Raw genomic sequence first — 20,820 nt, forward strand, 5'->3', positions numbered from 1 at the left:
AACTGGTCTGACTCGGGTTGCTATATCTTTTCTAACTGATCCGACCTTGGGTTTTCCGAAAAACGACCCAGAAAAATCCCAAAAGTCCCATTGACTTAACATTGGGTCAAACTTTGTGAGCTCATAACTCTGCATCAGACTGTCCTACAGACTTCTAACTGGACTCATTTAACTCAGTCTAGCCAGCAGCCAATAACTGATGACTTTTTAACTTACTAGCCACTCCCTAGCAACCACTTACAGCACCCTAGCAACTGTCCCATAGACTTCCATTGTAAAAGACTCCCATTTACTTAACATTGGATCAACCTTTGTGAGCTCATAACTCTGCATCAGACTGTCCTACAGACTAGAGTCTGGCCTCATTCAACTCAGTCTAGCCAGCAGCCAATCACTGATTACCTTTAAACTTACTAGCCACTCCCTAGCAACCAATTTCAGCACCCTAGCAACTGTCCCAGAGACTGTGACTAGCTATTCTAACACACGCTAACAGTTTTAACATCCTACTGACATGCTAATCTTGCTAGAAAGGTGCTAGCAACACGATAGTGACATGCTAGTCATGCTAGTAACATGCTAATTCATGCTAGAATCATGCTAACAACATGCTAATTCATGCTAGAAACAAGCTGATTCATGCTAGAATCATGCTAGTAACATGCTAGTTACATGCTATTTAATGGTAGAATCATGCTAATTCATGCTAGAATCATGCTAACAACATGCTAATTCATGCTAGAAACAAGCTGATTCATGCTAGTAACATGCTAGTTACATGCTAATTAATGCTAGAATCATGCGAGTTACATGCTAATTCATGATAGAAACATGCTAATTCATGCTAGAATCATGCTAACAACATGCTAATTCATGCTAGAAACATGCTAGTAACATGCTAATTCATGCTAGAAACATGCTAGTAACATGCTAGAATCATGCTAGTAACATGTTAATTCATGCTAGTAACATGCTAATTCATGCTAGAATCATGCTAGTAACATGCTAATTCATGCTAGAATCATGCTAGTAACATGCTAATTCATGCTAGAATCATGCTAGTAACATGCTAATTCATGCTGGTAACATGCTAGTAACATGCTAATTCATGCTAGTAACATGCTAGTTACATGCTAATTAATGCTAGAATCATGCTAGTTACATGCTAATTCATGCTAGAAACATGCTAATTCATGCTAGAATCATGCTAACAACATGCTAATTCATGCTAGAAACATGCTAGTAACATGCTAATTCATGCTAGAAACATGCTAGTAACATGCTAGAATCATGCTAGTAACATGTTAATTCATGCTAGTAACATGCTAATTCATGCTAGAATCATGCTAGTAACATGCTAATCCATGCTAGAATCATGCTAGTAACATGCTAATTCATGCTAGAATCATGCTAGTAACATGCTAATTCATGCTAGAATGATGCTAGTAACATGCTAATTCATGCTGGTAACATGCTAGTAACATGCTAATTCATGCTAGAAACATGCTAGTAACATGCTAATTCATGCTAGATTCATGCTAGTAACATGCTAATTCATGCTAGAATCATGCTAATAACATGCTAATTCATGCTAGAAACATGTTAATTCATGCTAGAATCATGCTAGTAACATGCTAATTCATGCTAGAATCATGCTAATAACATGCTAATTCATGCTAGAATCATGCTAGTAACATGCTAATTCATGCTAGAAACATGCTAGTAACATGCTAATTCATGCTAGAATCATGCTAGTAACATGCTAATTCATGCTAGAATCATGCTAATAACATGCTAATTAATGCTAGAAGCATGCTAATAACATGCTAATTCATGCTAGAATCATGCTAGTAACATACTAATTCATGCTAGAAACATGCTAGTAACATGCTAATTCATGCTAGAATCATGCTAGTAACATGCTAATTCATGCTAGAATCATGCTAATAACATGCTAATTCATGCTAGAAACATGCTAATTCATGCTAGAATCATGCTAGAAACATGCTAATTCATGCTAGAAACATGCTAGTAACATGCTAATTCATGCTAGAAACATGCTAGTAACATGCTAATTCATGCTAGAATCATGCTAGTAACATGCTAATTCATGCTAGAAACATGCTAGTAACATGCTAACTCATGCTAGAAACATGCTAGTAACATGCTAATTCATGCTAGAATCATGCTAATTCATGCTAGAAACATGCTAGTAACATGCTAATTCATGCTAGAAACATGTTAGTAACATGCTAATTCATGCTAGAATCATGCTAGTTACATGCTAATTTATGTTAGAATCATGCTAGTTACTTGCTTATTCATGCTAGTAACATGCTAATTCAGACTCAGCTTTTCAAGCCACCATAAAGTTTGTCCTCAAACTTTAATATCTAGTTATGGTGGCTTGAAAAGCCAGCATACTGTTATCTATCTTAAACTTATTATTATTCTTCTTCTTCTTCTTCTTCTTCTTCTTCTTATTCTTCTGAGACTAATTTCTAAGTGTATCTCCTCCTAGGCCTTTCAAGCTACATACTTCAAACTTTCGTCAAACCTTCAAACTGGTCTGACTCGGGTTGCTATATCTTTTCTAACTGATCCGACCTTGGGTTTTCCGAAAAACGACCCAGAAAAAACCCAAAAGTCCCATTGACTTAACATTGGGTCAAACTTTGTGAGCTTATAACTCTGCATCAGACTGTCCTACAGACTTCTAACTGGACTCATTTAACTCAGTCTAGCCAGCAGCCAATAACTGATGACTTTTTAACTTACTAGCCACTCCCTAGCAACCACTTACAGCACCCTAGCAACTGTCCCATAGACTTCCATTGTAAAAGACTCCCATTTACTTAACATTGGATCAACCTTTGTGAGCTCATAACTCTGCATCAGACTGTCCTACAGACTAGAGTCTGGCCTCATTCAACTCAGTCTAGCCAGCAGCCAATCACTGATTACCTTTAAACTTACTAGCCACTCCCTAGCAACCAATTTCAGCACCCTAACAACTGTCCCAGAGACTGTGACTAGCTATTCTAACACACGCTAACAGTTTTAACATCCTACTGACATGCTAATCTTGCTAGAAAGGTGCTAGCAACACGATAGTGACATGCTAGTCATGCTAGTAACATGCTAATTCATGCTAGAATCATGCTAACAACATGCTAGAAACAAGCTGACTCATGCTAGAATCATGCTAGTAACATGCTAGTTACATGCTAATTAATGCTAGAATCATGCTAGTTACATGCTAATTCATGCTAGAAACATGCTAATTCATGCTAGAATCATGCTAACAACATGCTAATTCATGCTAGAAACATGCTAATAACATGCTAATTCATGCTAGAAACATGCTAGTAACATGCTAGAATCATGCTAGTAACATGCTAATTCATGCTAGAATCATGCTAATAACATGCTAATTCATGCTAGAATCATGCTAGTAACATGCTAATTCATGCTAGAATCATGCTAGTAACATGCTAATTCATGCTAGAAACATGCTAGTAACATGCTAATTCATGCTAGAATCATGCTAGTAACATGCTAATTCATGCTAGAAACATGCTAGTAACATGCTAATTCATGCTAGAAACATGCTAGTAACATGCTAATCCATGCTAGAATCATGCTAGTAACATGCTAATTCATGCTAGAATCATGCTAGTAAAATGCTAATTCATGCTAGAATCATGCTAGTAGCATGCTAATTCATGCTAGAATCATGCTAGTAACATGCTAATTCATGCTAGAATCATGCTAATAACATGCTAATTCATGCTAGAAACATGCTAATTCATGCTAGAATCATGCTAATAACATGCTAATTCATGCTAGAAACATGCTAGTAACATGCTAATTAATGCTAGAAACATGCTAATTCATGCTAGAATCATGCTAGTAACATGCTAATTCATGCTAGTAACATGCTAATTCATGCTAGAATCATGTTAGTAACATGCTAATTCATGCTAGAATCATGCTAATAACATGCTAATTCATGCTAGAAACATGCTAGTAACATGCTAATTCATGCTATATTCATGCTAGTTACATGCTAATTCATGCTAGAATCATGCTAATAACATGCTAATTCATGCTAGAATCATGCTAGTAACATGCTAATTCATGCTAGAATCATGCTAGTAACATGCTAATTCATGCTAGAAACATGCTAATTCATGCTCGAATCATGCTAGTAACATGCTAATTCATGCTAGAATCATGCTAATAACATGCTAATTCATGCTAGAAACATGCTAATTCATGCTAGAATCATGCTAATAACATGCTAAATCATGCTAGAAACATGCTAGTAACATGCTAATTCGTGCTAGAAACATGCTAGTAACATGCTAATTCATGCTAGAATCATGCTAGTAACATGCTAATTCATGCTAGAATCATGCTAATAACATGATAATTCATGCTAGAAACATGCTAATTCATGCTAGAATCATGCTAATAACATGCTAGTAACATGCTAATTCATGCTAGAAACATGCTAGTAACATGCTAATTCATGCTAGAATCATGCTAGTAACATGCTAATTCATGCTAGAATCATGCTAGTAACATGCTAACTCATGCTAGAAACATGCTAGTAACATGCTAATTCATGCTAGAATCATGCTAATTCATGCTAGAAACATGCTAGTAACATGCTAATTCATGCTAGAATCATGCTAATTCATGCTAGAAACATGCTAGTAACATGCTAATTCATGCTAGAATCATGCTAGTTACATGCTAATTTATGTTAGAATCATGCTAGTTACTTGCTAATTCATGCTAGTAACATGCTAATTCAGACTCGGCTTTTCAAGCCACCATAAAGTTTGTCCTCAAACTTTAATATCTAGTTCTTCTTCTTCTTCTTCTGAGACTAATTTCTAAGTGTATCTCCTCCTAGGCCTTTCAAGCTACATACTTCAAACTTTCGTCAAACCTTCGAACTGGTCTGACTCGGGTTGCTATATCTTTTCTAACTGATCCGACCTTGGGTTTTCTGAAAAACGACCCAGAAAAATCCCAAAAGTCCCATTGACTTAACATTGGGTCAAACTTTGTGAGCTCATAACTCTGCATCAGACTGTCCTACAGACTTCTAACTGGACTCATTTAACTCAGTCTAGCCAGCAGCCAATAACTGATGACTTTTTAACTTACTAGCCACTCCCTAGCAACCATTTACAGCACCCTAGCAACTGTCCCATAGACTTCCATTGTAAAAGACTCCCATTGACTTAACATTGGATCAAGCTTTGTGAGCTCATAACTCTGCATCAGATTGTCCTACAGACTAGAGTCTGGCCTCATTCAACTCAGTCTAGCCAGCAGCCAATCACTGATTACCTTTAAACTTACCAGCCACTCCCTAGCAACCAATTTCAGCACCCTAGCAACTGTCCCAGAGACTGTGACTAGCTATTCTAACACACGCTAACAGTTTTAACATCCTACTGACATGCTAATCTTGCTAGAAAGGTGCTAGCAACACGATAGTGACATGCTAGTCATGCTAGTAACATGCTAATTCATGCTAGAATCATGCTAACAACATGCTAATTCCTGCTAGAAACAAGCTGATTCATGCTAGAATCATGCTAGTAACATGCTAGTTACATGCTAATTAATGCTAGAATCATGCTAGTTACATGCTAATTCATGCTAGAAACATGCTAATTCATGCTAGAATCATGCTAACAACATGCTAATTCATGCTAGAAACATGCTAGTAACATGCTAATTCATGCTAGAAAAATGCTAGTAACATGCTAATCCATGCTAGAATCATGCTAGTAACATGCTAATCCATGCTAGAATCATGCTAGTAACATGCTAATTCATGCTAGAAAAATGCTAGTAACATGCTAATCCATGCTAGAATCATGCTAGTAACATGCTAATCCATGCTAGAATCATGCTAGTAACATACTAATTCATGCTAGAATCATGCTAGTAACATGCTAATTCATGCTAGAATCATGCTAGTAACATGCTAATTCATGCTAGAATCATGCTAGTAACATGCTAATTCATGCTAGAAACATGCTAGTAACATGCTAATTCATGCTAGAAACATGCTAATTCATGCTAGAATCATACTAATAACATGCTAATTCATGCTAATTCATGCTAGAAACATGCTAGTAACATGTTAATTCATGCTAGAAACATGCTAGTAACATGCTAATTCATGCTAGAATCATGCTAATAACATGCTAATTCATGCTAGAAACATGCTAGTAACATGCTAATTCATGCTAGAATCATGCTAGTTACATGCTAATCCATGCTAGAATCATGCTAGTAACATGCTAATTAATGCTAGAATCATGCTAGTAACAAGCTAGAATCATGCTAATAACATGCTAATTCATGCTAGAATCATGCTAGTAACATGCTAATTCATGCTAGAAACATGCTAGTAACATGCTAATTCATGCTAGAATCATGCTAGTAACATGCTAACTCATGCTAGAATCATGCTAATAACATGCTAATTCATGCTAGAAACATGCTAGTAACATGCTAATTCATGCTAGAAACATGATAGTAACATGCTAATTCATGCTAGAATCATGCTAATAACATGCTAATTCATGCTAGAAACATGCTAGTAACATGCTAATTCATGCTAGAATCATGCTAGTTACATGCTAATCCATGCTAGAAGCATGCTAGTAACATGCTAATTCATGCTAGAATCATGCTAATAACATGCTAATTCATGCTAGAATCATGCTAATAACATGCTAATTCATGCTAGAATCATGCTAGTAACATGCTAATTCATGCTAGAAACATGCTAGTAACATGCTAATTCATGCTAGAATCATGCTAGTAACATGCTAATTAATGCTAGAAGCATGCTAAAAACATGCTAATTCATGCTAGAATCATGCTAGTAACATGCTAATTCATGCTAGAAACATGCTAGTAACATGCTAAATCATGCTGGAATCATGCTAGTAACATGCTAATTCATGCTAGAATCATGCTAATAACATGCTAATTCATGCTAGAAACATGCTAATTCATGCTAGAATCATGCTAATAACATGCTAAATCATGCTAGAAACATGCTAGTAACATGCTAATTCATGCTAGAAACATGCTAGTAACATGCTAATTCATGCTATAATCATGCTAGTTACATGCTAATTCATGCTAGAATCATGCTAATTCATGCTAGAATCATGCTAGTTACATGCTAATTCATGCTAGAATCATGTTAATTCATGGTAGAATCATGCTAGTTACATGCTAATTTATGTCAGAATCATGCTAGTTACTTGCTAATTCATGCTAGTAACATGTTAATTCATGCTAGAAACAAGCTAGTAACATGCTGATTAATGCTAGAATCATGCTAATTGATGTTAGCAACTGCCTAGCAACCACTCAGAATACTTTAGCAACTGCCTAGCAACAACCTAGAAACATGCTAACATATATGTACTTATCTATGACGACTGTTTCAAACTTCATAAAAACTGCTTCAGTTATTTACACTTTAAAACGACTTCAAACTTTTAGACTCGGCTTTTCAAGCCACCATAAAGTTTGTCCTCAAACTTTAATATCTAGTTATTATTCTTCTTCTTCTTCTTATTATTATTCTTCTGAGACTAATTTCTAAGTGTATCTCCTCCTAGGCCTTTCAAGCTACATACTTCAAACTTTCGTCAAACCTTCAAACTGGTCTGACTCGGGTTGCTATATCTTTTCTAACTGATCCGACCTTGGGTTTTCCGAAAAACGACCCAGAAAAATCCCAAAAGTCCCATTGACTTAACATTGGGTCAAACTTTGTGAGCTCATAACTCTGCATCAGACTGTCCTATAGACTTCTAACTGGACTCATTTAACTCAGTCTAGCCAGCAGCCAATAACTGATGACTTTTTAACTTACTAGCCACTCCCTAGCAACCACTTACAGCACCCTAGCAACTGTCCCATAGACTTCCATTGTAAAAGACTCCCATTTACTTAACATTGGATCAACCTTTGTGAGCTCATAACTCTGCATCAGACTGTCCTACAGACTAGAGTCTGGCCTCATTCAACTCAGTCTAGCCAGCAGCCAATCACTGATTACCTTTAAACTTACTAGCCACTCCCTAGCAACCAATTTCAGCACCCTAGCAACTGTCCCAGAGACTGTGACTAGCTATTCTAACACATGCTAACAGTTTAAACTTCCTACTGACATGCTAATCTTGCTAGAAAGGTGCTAGCAACACGATAGTGACATGCTAGTCATGCTAGTAACATGCTAATTCATGCTAGAATCATGCTAACAACATGCTAATTTATGCTAGAAACAAGCTGATTCATGCTAGAATCATGCTAGTAACATGCTAGTTACATGCTAATTAATGCTAGAATCATGCTAGTCACATGCTAATTCATGCTAGAAACATGCTAATTCATGCTAGAATCATGCTAACAACATGCTAATTCATGCTAGAAACATGCTAGTAACATGCTAATTCATGCTAGAATCATGCTAGTAACATGCTAATCCATGCTAGAATCATGCTAGTAACATGCTAATTCATGCTAGAAAAATGCTAGTAACATGCTAATCCATGCTAGAATCATGCTAGTAACATGCTAATCCATGCTAGAATCATGCTAGTAACATACTAATTCATGCTAGAATCATGCTAGTAACATGCTAATTCATGCTAGAAACATGCTAGTAACATGCTAATCCATGCTAGAATCATGCTAGTAACATGCTAATTCATGCTAGAATCATGCTAGTAACATGCTAATTCATGCTAGAATCATGCTAATAACATGCTAATTCATGCTAGAATCATGCTAGTAACATGCTAATTCATGCTAGAATCATGCTAGTAACATGCTAATTCATGCTAGAATCATGCTAGTAACATGCTAGTTACATGCTAATTAATGCTAGAATCATGCTAGTTACATGCTAATTCATGCTAGAAACATGCTAATTCATGCTAGAATCATGCTAACAACATGTTAATTCATGCTAGAAACATGCTAGAAACATGCTAATTCATGCTAGAAACATGCTAGTAACATGCTAATTCATGCTAGTAACATGCTAATTCATGCTAGAATCATGCTAGTAACATGCTAATTCATGCTAGAATCATGCTAGTAACATGCTAATTCATGCTAGTAACATGCTAATTCATGCTAGAAACATGCTAGTAACATGCTAATTCATGCTAGAAACATGCTAGTAACATGCTAATCCATGCTAGAATCATGCCAGTAACATGCTAATTCATGCTAGAATCATGCTAGTAAAATGCTAATTCATGCTAGAATCATGCTAGTAACATGCTAATTCATGCTAGAATCATGTTAGTAACATGCTAATTCATGCTAGAAACATGCTAGTAACATGCTAATTCATGCTAGAATCATGCTAGTAACACGCTAATTCATGCTAGAATCAAGCTAATAACACGCTAATTCATGCTAGAAACATGCTAATTCATGCTAGAATCATGCTAATAACATGCTAATTCATGCTAGAAACATGCTAGTAACATGCTAATTAATGCTAGAAACATGCTAGTAACATGCTAATTCATGCTAGAATCATGCTAGTAACATGCTAATTCATGCTAGAAACATGCTAGTAACATGCTAATTCATGCTAGAAACATGCTAGTAACATGCTAATTCATGCTAGAATCATGCTAACAACATGCTAAATCATGCTAGAAACATGCTAGTAACATGCTAATTCATGCTAGAATCATGCTAGTTACATGCTAATCCATGCTAGAATCATGCTAGTAACATGCTAATTCATGCTAGAATCATGCTAGTAACATGCTAATTCATGCTAGAATCATGCTAGTAACATGCTAATTCATGCTAGAATCATGCTAATAACATGCTAATTCATGCTAGAATCATGCTAGTAACATGCTAATTCATGCTAGAATCATGCTAGTAACATGCTAATTCATGCTAGAAACATGCTAGTAACATGCTAATTCATGCTAGAAACATGCTAGTAACATGCTAATTCATGCTAGAATCATGCTAGTAACATGCTAATTCATGTTAGAAACATGCTAGTAACATGCTAACTCATGCTAGAAACATGCTAGTAACATGCTAATTCATGCTAGAATCATGCTAATTCATGCTAGAAACATGCTAGAAACATGCTAATTCATGCTAGAATCATGCTAGTTACATGCTAATTTATGTTAGAATCATGCTAGTTACTTGCTAATTCATGCTAGTAACATGCTAATTCAGACTCGGCTTTTCAAGCCACCATAAAGTTTGTCCTCAAACTTTAATATCTAGTTATTCTTCTTCTTCTTCTTCTTCTTCTTCTTCTTCTTATTCTTCTGAGACTAATTTCTAAGTGTATCTCCTCCTAGGCCTTTCAAGCTACATACTTCAAACTTTCGTCAAACCTTCAAACTGGTCTGACTCGGGTTGCTATATCTTTTCTAACTGATCCGACCTTGAGTTTTCCGAAAAACGACCCAGAAAAATCCCAAAAGTCCCATTGACTTAACATTGGGTCAAACTTCGTGAGCTCATAACTCTGCATCAGACTGTCCTACAGACTTCTAACTGGACTCATTTAACTCAGTCTAGCCAGCAGCCAATAACTGATGACTTTTTAACTTACTAGCCACTCCCTAGCAACCACTTACAGCACCCTAGCAACTGTCCCATAGACTTCCATTGTAAAAGACTCCCATTTACTTAACATTGGATCAACCTTTGTGAGCTCATAACTCTGCATCAGACTGTCCTACAGACTAGAGTCTGGCCTCATTCAACTCAGTCTAGCCAGCAGCCAATCACTGATTACCTTTAAACTTACTAGCCACTCCCTAGCAACCAATTTCAGCACCCTAGCAACTGTCCCAGAGACTGTGACTAGCTATTCTAACACACGCTAACAGTTTTAACATCCTACTGACATGCTTATCTTGCTAGAAAGGTGCTAGCAACACGATAGTGACATGCTAGTCATGCTAGTAACATGCTAATTCATGCTAGAATCATGCTAACAACATGCTAATTCATGCTAGAAACAAGCTGACTCATGCTAGAATCATGCTAGTAACATGCTAGTTACATGCTAATTAATGCTAGAATCATGCTAGTTACATGCTAATTCATGCTAGAAACATGCTAATTCATGCTAGAATCATGCTAACAACATGCTAATTCATGCTAGAAACAAGCTGACTCATGCTAGAATCATGCTAGTAACATGCTAGTTACATGCTAATTAATGCTAGAATCATGCTAGTTACATGCTAATTCATGCTAGAAACATGCTAATTCATGCTAGAATCATGCTAACAACATGCTAATTCATGCTAAAAACATGCTAGTAACATGCTAATTCATGCTAGAAACATGCTAGTAACATGCTAGAATCATGCTAGTAACATGCTAATTCATGCTAGAATCATGCTAATAACATGCTAATTCATGCTAGAATCATGCTAATAACATGCTAATTCATGCTAGAATCATGCTAGTAACATGCTAATTCATGCTAGAATCATGCTAATAGCATACTAATTCATGCTAGAATCATGCTAGTAACATGCTAATCCATGCTAGAATCATGCTAGAAAATGCTAATTCATGCTAGAATCATGCTAATAGCATGCTAATTCATGCTAGAATCATGCTAGTAACATGCTAATTCATGCTAGAAACATGCTAGTAACATGCTAATTAATGCTAGAATCATGCTAGTAACATGCTAATTCATGCTAGAAACATGCTAGTAACATGCTAATTCATGCTAGAATCCTGCTAGTAACATGCCAATTCATGCTAGAATCATGCTAATAACATGCTAATTCATGCTAGAAACATGCTAATTCATGCTAGAATCATGCTAATAACATGCTAATTCATGCTAGAAACATGCTAGTAACATGCTAATTAATGCTAGAAACATGCTAGTAACATGCTAATTCATGCTAGAATCATGCTAGTAACATGCTAATTCATGCTAGAATCATGCTAATAACATGCTAATTCATGCTAGAAACATGCTAATTCATGCTAGAATCATGCTAATAACATGCTAATTCATGCTAGAAACATGCTAGTGACATGCTAATTAATGCTAGAAACATGCTAGTAACATGCTAATTCATGCTAGAATCATGCTAGTAACATGCTAATTCATGCTAGAAACATGCTAGTAACATGCTAATTCATGCTAGAATCATGCTAGTAACATGCTAATTCATGCTAGAAACATGCTAGTAACATGCTAATTCATGCTAGAATCATGCTAGTAACATGCTAATTCATGCTAGAAACATGCTAGTAACATGCTAATTCATGCTAGAATCATGCTAGTAACATGCTAATTCATGCTAGAAACATGCTAGTAACATGCTAATTCATGCTAGAATCATGCTAGAAACATGCTAATTCTTGCTAGAATCATGCTAGAAACATGCTAATTCATGCTAGAATCTTGCTAGTAACATGCTAATTCATGCTAGAATCATGCTATTAACATGCTAATTCATGCTAGAATCATGCTAATAACATGCTAATTCATGCTATAAACATGCTAGTAACATGCTAATTCATGCTAGAATCATGCTAGTTACATGCTAATCCATGCTAGAATCATGCTAGAAACATGCTAATTCATGCTAGAATCATGCTAATAGCATGCTAATTCATGCTAGAATCATGCTAGTAACATGCTAATTCATGCTAGAATCATGCTAGTAACATGCTAATTCATGCTAGAAACATGCTAGTAACATGCTAATTCATGCTAGAATCATGCTAGTAACATGCTAATTCATGCTAGAATCATGCTAATAACATGCTAATTCATGCTAGAAACATGCTAATTCATGCTACAATCATGCTAATAACATGCTAAATCATGCTAGAAACATGTTAGTAACATGCTAATTCATGCTAGAAACATGCTAGTAACATGCTAATTCATGCTAGAATCATGCTAGTAACATGCTAACTCATGCTAGAAACATGCTAGTAGAATGCTAATTCATGCTAGAATCATGCTAATTCATGCTAGAAACATGCTAGTAACATGCTAATTCATGCTAGAATCATGCTAGTTACATGCTAATTTATGTTAGAATCATGCTAGTTACTTGCTAATTCATGCTAGTAACATGCTAATTCAGACTCGGCTTTTCAAGCCACCATAAAGTTTGTCCTCAAACTTTAATATCTAGTTTACTTTTATTCTAGATTTTGTAGTATTATGTTTAAAATAGTTTCAATTTGAGTTAATTTTGAATAAGTTTTGTTAAAACTTAACCTGGAATCCTGATGTTGTTTGACCTGTTTTATCACACCTAAAGGAGATCAGAGATACGCCCTCTTACAGCTCTGACCAGGAAGACTGACATATTATTCCTGCTTTCTGTCACACTGACTCTTTTCATTTCTATACTGGATTTTACAAATCAGAGATCAGTGGAGAATGAAGACAAACACAACAAATACTTTCAAGAAGCAATTTTGAGATGTTTATTTCTGAATAGGCAGCAGATCTTTGTGAGTAATTTTTAACACGTCATTCAGAAAGTGAAAGCAAGGTTCAGTTTCCTGGAGCTCAAACAGCGAAAATGGCTTCACTAAATGTTTCTGCAGAAGATCTTTCTTGTCCTGTGTGCTGTGAAATCTTCAAGAATCCCGTTCTTTTATCTTGTAGTCATAGTTTCTGTAAAGACTGTCTTCAACAGTTCTGGAGAACCAAGAAAACTCAGGAGTGTCCTGTTTGTAGGAAATCTTCAAGAGATGACCCTCCAGTTAATCTTGTGTTAAAAAACTTGTGTGAGTTGTTTCTAAAAGACAGAAATGTGACATGTTCATCAGGATCTGAAGAGATCTGCAGTTTACACAGTGAGAAACTCAAACTCTTTTGTCTGGAGGACAAACAACCTGTGTGTTTAGTGTGCAGAGACTCCAAACAACACGACAATCACAAATTCAGACCTATCAGTGAAGTGGTTTCCTCATACAAGGTAAGACAATTGAAGTAATTGGTCATGAACACAGATATCAGTTAAATCAGATATCATTCTTCTTTGCAGAACAGCTTTAGTTTGTCAACATGATAAAACATTCACACTTTATAATATGTGGCTTTAACTATTGTGTACTTATACTGAAAATAATAATTTGTTAAATTGTACTTATTGTGTAAATACACGTGTTTACATTGTACTTTTGCTTGATTAAAAACCTACGTGCAATTACAATTTAATCCTTAATCCACCACTAAACCTACCCATTCCACCACACCTTTCCCAAACCTTACCCCTATCCCGCCTCAAGAGCATCAGAAGTGTTCTGCAATACATTTTGAACACAGTAAGTACATTGTACTTACAACCTCAAATCAGAAAAAGTTGGGACAGTATAAATAAAAAAAGAAAGTAGTGTTTTCTAAATTTACTTTGACTTGTATTTTATTACAGCAATACAACAAACACTATTTAATGAGTTCCTCGTGATTTTTATCGCTTTTTTTTTTCTATAAACACGCATTTCAAATTTAGTTCTTGCAACAACCAATCTTTCATAAAATTAGATCAGTAAAGCTTTTACCACTTTGTAATGTTGCCATTCCTTTTAACAACACTTAAAAGATCTTTAGGGACTGAAGACACCAAGTGACGAAGTGTTACAGGTGTAATTTTGTCCCATTCTTCCTGTAAACAAGTCTTAAGGTGGGCAACAGTACAGGGTCTTTGTTGTCACATTTTGTGCTTCAAAATGTGCCACACATTCTCTATTAAAGACAGGTCTGGACTGCAGGCAGGCCAGTCAAGTACCTGTATCCTCTTCCGCCACTGCCAGAACTTTGTAATGTGTGCAGAATGGGGTCTTGTTGAAATATGCATGGGTGTCCCTGGAAAAGAAGGCAGCATATTGTGCTCCAAAATCTCTGTACTTTTCAGCATTAATTGTACTATCACAGAAGTAAAAGTTATCTTTACCAAGGACACTGACACAACCTCATACCATGACAGACCCTGGCCTTTGGACTCAATGCTGGTAACAGTCAGGATGATCCTTTTCTTCTTTGGTCTGGACCACACGGCCATTCTCCAAAAAATACCTGGAATAAAAAATACCTGGAATACAGATCAATCAGGCCTATATTTGTCACATACACTTCCGTATAGTGAAATTAAACCCCCCCACCCCCGACCATACACAAACATCACAATTTTCAGGGGAAGACAGGTCAACAGGAGGATTCATCTGACCACACTACACCGTGACTACACACTGACTTTCCACCGTGTGATGATCCATCCCAGATGCCTCTGAGCCCAGAGAAGCCGACGGCACTTCTGGACACTGTTAACATAGGGCTTCCTTTTCGCACAATAAAGTTTTCACTGGCATTTGTGGATGTAACTATGTATTGTAGTACTTGACAAAGGTTTGCCACAGTAATACTGAGACCATGCGGTGATTATCGTTTATAGATAAATGAGGATTCTTGATGCAGTGCCACCTTAGGGATTGAAGATCACGGTTGTTCACAGTCACAGATCTAAAAGATCTTAGCACTATTTTTTCTTCACAGTAATTTCGTGTTTTTATTTTTTCAACTCTAGGAGGAGCTCAATACAGCCCTGAAATCTTTACAAAAGAAACTAAAACACAATGAAAAAATGCAAGCAGAGTTTGAGAAAACAGTTCAGCACATCAAGGTGAGAAAAAGAATCAAGAGTCACTTTCATTGCAGGCTGCTGGAGACACCATTATGACTTGATTTATTTAGAATAATAGATTCCAGTGAATTATTTTTGTTAGCATCAGTTAGCTTCAAGATCTTTTATGTTAAGATTTTGACTTTATTTTGTGTTTTTAAGATGTGGTGCTGATGTGTGTTGCTTATTAAACATGTCTGTGGTTTGCTTTCAGTCTCAGGCTGATCACACCAAGCATCAGATTAAACACGAGTTTGAGAAGCTTCATCAGTTTCTCCGAGATGAAGAAGAAGCTACAATCACTGCACTGAGGGAGGAAGAGGAGCAGAAGAAGCAGGTGATGAAGGAGAAGCTGGAGGAGATGAACACACACATCTCAGCTCTTTCACGCACGATCAAAGACACGGAGGAGATGCTGAAAGCCAATGACGTCTGCTTTCTAAAGGTCTGATTTCAGATCAGTGATTGATTGATTGATGATGGATTGAGCTCTTGATGATCAGTTGTGTGTTTGTTCTGCAGGAGTTTCCAGTCTCAATGGAAAGGTGAGTGATCTGCTGGTGTCTCTGCTCTCTCTGCTTCTGAAGCCAAAGCCACTGCAGTTCTGACTCCTGAATGTTCTTCCAGAGTCCAGATCTCACAGCCGGATCCACAGACGCCTTCTGGAGCTTTGATTCAGGTGTCTCGCTACTTGGGGAACCTGACATACAGAGTCTGGAAGAAGATGCAGGACATCGTCCACTACAGTTAGTCTAAACAACATCTCTGCCTATACAGTCAGAGTTTCACTGCAGTATTTATTCTAGTTTGTAGTAAAATACTGTTTTAGTTTGTTGTAAGTGATGATCACAATACACAAACTTTTCCACCGTTTATCCAGGACTGTGTCACAGTCTGTATAATAATAATGCTGTCATGTATAACATGCATCTTTATTTGATAAAGTTTCTCATTTCTTCATCTGCTGAACTCCAGAACAGATTAAACAGTGTCAAAGTGAAATATATTTGAGACTCCATTAGAGATTCTTCAGACTGAAACACTGAGCCTCTAATATTAGATTGTTATATTGTAATCTTAATAGAACTTTAGATTCCTCATTATGAAGGTGTTATTGATGATATGTTGACAGTCTCTGGAGTTCATTAAGAAAATTATTACTTTTATTATATTCTCAGAGAACTGCTTAGTGCAATTCATAAAAAAATATATATTTTTTTTTATACGAGTCTTCGCTGAGGCCAGCTTCCAGCCTCCGCCACTGAGACTGCAGCTCTGCACAAGACGTTTGGCCAGCGGAGAAATTAAAATGATCGTGCCCAACTGAGCCTGGTTTCTCTCAAGGTTTTTTTTCTTCACTTCCGCCTTTAGTGAAGTTTTTTTTCCCTCTCCGCTGTCGCCACTGGCTTGCATGGTTCAGGATCTATAGAGCTGCGCATCGTTGGATTTGCTCTTCAGTATTTGGACTCTCAGTAGTGATTTAAACCACACTGAACTGAGCTCAACTGAACTGAACTTAAACACTACAAACTGAACTACACTGTTCCTATTTACTGTGACCTTTTATGTGAAGCTGCTTTGACACAATCTACATTGTATAAGCGCTATACAAATAAAGGTGAATTGAATTGAATTGAATATATTTATATTCTCATATTGCAACTCAAGAAATTTTCTGTTTTCCAAAACACGTTTTTACTAATATTCATAATGAAAAATAAAATAATGTATTTGAAAATGATATCATTATATTGTAATGTTAAAATGCAACAACTATAAATCTGAACTATACAAGCGTGTTGTAATAAACATGTCATCATACAAATTTAAACATATATTGGTATTAAGTCTGTGATCTTTTTTTATTTTATAAAAAGAGCTGCAGTTATCAGAAGAGCATTTAGTTTATCACAACATGAAGATTATCATATATTTTACCCAATTTTAATAGACCTTAATGCAATTACTTGATTAAAATATATCAAATTGATTGATTGATTGATTGATTGATTGATTGATTGGTCGATCGATCGATCGATCGGTCGGTCGGTCGGTCGGTCGGTTGGTCGATCGATCGATCGATCGATCGATCGATTGATTGATCTTGTTGGACACAGATTTTTTAAACCACACATACTGTTTGTATCTGATGTTTTTAAACTCTGCTTATGAAAATAAGAGGAAAATGTCTGATATGTTTGATCAACAGTTTGAGTGTCATAATTCATAATAATCTGTGTTTCTTTCACTCTTGATCATGACATGAACATCAGATTAAAAGCAGCTGTTGATTGTGCCTCTTCAGCTCCTGTGATTCTGGATCCAAACACTGCTTATTCATATCTCAAATTGTCTGATGATCTGACCAGTGTGAGAAACAGTGGGAGAAATCAACCTGTTCCTGATAATCCAGAGAGACTTGACTGTTACTGCTGTGTTCTGGGTTCAGAGGGATTTACCAAAGGAAAACACGACTGGGAGGTGGAACTCAAAGGGAGTAAATTCTGGAGTCTTGGAGTGACTACAGCATCAAAGCAGAGGAAGGGAAGGGATTTCTTTACCACTGGTGTCTGGAGTGTGCAGTATAATACAGCTGTAGGCTCTGGCTTTACTGTTAAACAGAATCTTGAGCGTGTGAGAGTTGACCTGGACTGTGACAGAGGAACAGTGTCTTTCTTTAATCCTGTAACAAACACACATCTACACACATTCACAACCACCTTCACTGAGTCTGTCTTTCCTTTCTTTTATTTTCCTGTCTCTCTGAAGATCTTACCGTTCAAAAGTCAAAGTTAAAGGTAGGTCTGGATCATCATGTTTACAATATTAATAATCCACATTGCATGAGTGAGAGTGTTGTTGATCTGAATGTCTGTGACACAAACAGACAATGTTATATCACAGTTAGACAACAGATCAATCAAAAGATGTTTGGATTGATTTTGATTTTGAAACATTTATTTTGAATCGTGAATCATTTGTCTTGGTCAATCATCAATTTTATATGTAAGAAATGAACGATTTTCAATTATATTAAATATTCATATTCAGCTGCCCTTACTACAGTGGCATGGCAGATTACGTCACTCACACACTGATTCATGCCTGGCGTCAGCCAACATTAAGTCAAAGGTTTGAGAATACTTTGTTTTTCACAAATCAAATAGAAGGATTGACAAGCCCATTGCAGTTTGCCGAGTTCAACTGAAGTCAATAATTTCCTGAAATTCTGTATTTTATTTGCTGTGATGCAAATGTGTAAAATATAGACTACAGAATCCAACAGTTAATTACATTTATTTGTGAACTGAATTTAAAAATGAGAAATTAGAACCAGGGATAGGCAGTATTTCTGATACATGTATTTCAAATAAGTATTTTAATTCAAATAGTATTTTGTAATTTGTATTTGAGAGGGTTTATGAAAATGGGTTTAGATTCATTCACACACATACACCACAGACAATTTAGCTTACCTAATTCACCTGTACCGCATTGTAAAGATGGCTTAATCTCTCCATAATATCAGACCCTAAGAACTGTTATGGAATTTCATGAGACAAGACCACAAATATTGCTATGCAATACAACAATAGACTTTTTGATCCGAGAAGTGGTTTGTTTTGGTTTGTTGGTTGTACATTAAATCAAAACTATACGTGTTTGTGATGGAGTGGTGCTAGATAGTGCTTGGAGTGGGTAAACCCAGATGCTCAGACTTTCCAAAAATCCGCTTCATACTCAAAATTACATCACTCACAAACTCTGGCGATGTCCCAGGAATCTAAAATTAACGTCTCACTAGACTGCCCTGTCTCAGTAAGTGCCATTCGTTTGCTTTCCACCAGTCGAGAGGAATAATATTCAAAGAAGGTGGATTGTCTCTCATATAAATGTCCACCACTGTTTTTAGAAGTTTTACATTTGCAGCTTTCTTTCTCCACTTGTGCAAAGAAATGGAGGTGTTATGGTGTGGATGCAAATGAGAGGCAATCAGCACAACTTCAAAACTACAAAATAAAATCAGAATATTTTAAACTCTTTAACTGATGCCATTATTTGGTTAAAAACAGGGGCGTTGCTAGACATAAAGCTCTACTGGGGCACCAGTATATATATATATATATATATATATATATATATATATATATATATATATATATATATATATATATATATATACATATTTTTTTTTATAAATATTTATTATAAATAAAAGTATTCTTGTTATTATACAATTATTATTTTAAAAAGAGGTTTATTAAGTCTTTACCTCCCTGACTCCTAATCCCTCCTCATCTCGTCATCCCTCCTTTTTGCTTCATACAAAAAAAAAATCTATCAGGAGGCATCCTTAGTAAGATCACCGTCATATTGTTTAAACTTTAGTTTTGTCGACTAGCTAAACAAAAAAAAAAAAGGCTGTTACGCCGGTTTTACAACGCATGAGCGGCGCGTGAGCAGCAAGTAGCTTACTTTTTTGGTGCGCCGGGACTCTACCGGGACTAGCACCGGCAGAGGAGCAGCGCGTGAGATGTGTCAGTTTGGTTTTTGATTAAACACATTGCTTTCACCAGCGTTGGTTCGGTTGCACATAGAGAATAACGTCTTTATTTCGGAATTACCACTCTTAATAAATACACTTGCATATGAAGTAAATCATATCTCAATGCATTTACAGGGGCACTGGAGATTTTTACTGGGGCACGTGCACCAGTAAATTGGGTCTAGCGATGCCCCTGGTCAAAAATCTTTCTGGTTAACGGTTAAATGGTCAATATGTTTGATGGCCATAGTTTCAATGTGAGTTTATTTTAAACATGCTTCTTTTTTTAACCTGAAATCCTGATGTTGGGTCTGTTTTAACACACCCACATGAGATTAGAAGCTCTGCCCTCCTACAGTTCTGACCAGGAAGATGCTGCCTATTATTTCTCCCTTCTGTCACACTGACTCTCTTCATTTCTACTCTGGATTTAAAAAGGAATCAGCAGACAGCGGAGAATAAAGACAAGCATTTTGAAGAAGAATTTTAGAAACATGAACACACAGCAAATCTTTGTGATTCATTTTGCAA

The 20,820-nt window shown here is 36.3% G+C and overlaps 1 protein-coding gene across 1 annotated transcript; it reads left to right on the forward strand.

Moving 5' to 3' along the window:
* Nucleotides 1–13,281: 13,281 nt before the first annotated feature.
* Nucleotides 13,282–18,674, forward strand: LOC130220646 (E3 ubiquitin-protein ligase TRIM35-like). Its single transcript, XM_056452866.1, has 6 exons — nucleotides 13,282–14,039; nucleotides 15,648–15,743; nucleotides 15,958–16,188; nucleotides 16,266–16,288; nucleotides 16,371–16,489; nucleotides 18,049–18,674. The coding sequence occupies exons 1-6, from the start codon at nucleotides 13,641–13,643 to the stop codon at nucleotides 18,537–18,539; spliced, it is 1,359 nt and encodes a 452-aa protein (XP_056308841.1). The 5' UTR covers nucleotides 13,282–13,640; the 3' UTR covers nucleotides 18,540–18,674.
* Nucleotides 18,675–20,820: the final 2,146 nt, after the last annotated feature.

This window comes from Danio aesculapii, chromosome 3, assembly GCF_903798145.1.
Source record: "Danio aesculapii chromosome 3, fDanAes4.1, whole genome shotgun sequence".
Classification (NCBI taxonomy): domain Eukaryota; kingdom Metazoa; phylum Chordata; class Actinopteri; order Cypriniformes; family Danionidae; genus Danio; species Danio aesculapii.

Bases quoted from the DNA above. Each gene is read 5' to 3' on its own strand.
- LOC130220646 (XM_056452866.1), top strand. From the start codon at position 13,641: ATGGCTTCACTAAATGTTTCTGCAGAAGATCTTTCTTGTCCTGTGTGC. The intron at 16,289-16,370 runs GTGAGTGATCTG...ATGTTCTTCCAG, and splicing joins TTTCCAGTCTCAATGGAAAG to AGTCCAGATCTCACAGCCGG. The intron at 16,490-18,048 runs GTTAGTCTAAAC...GTGCCTCTTCAG, and splicing joins GCAGGACATCGTCCACTACA to CTCCTGTGATTCTGGATCCA.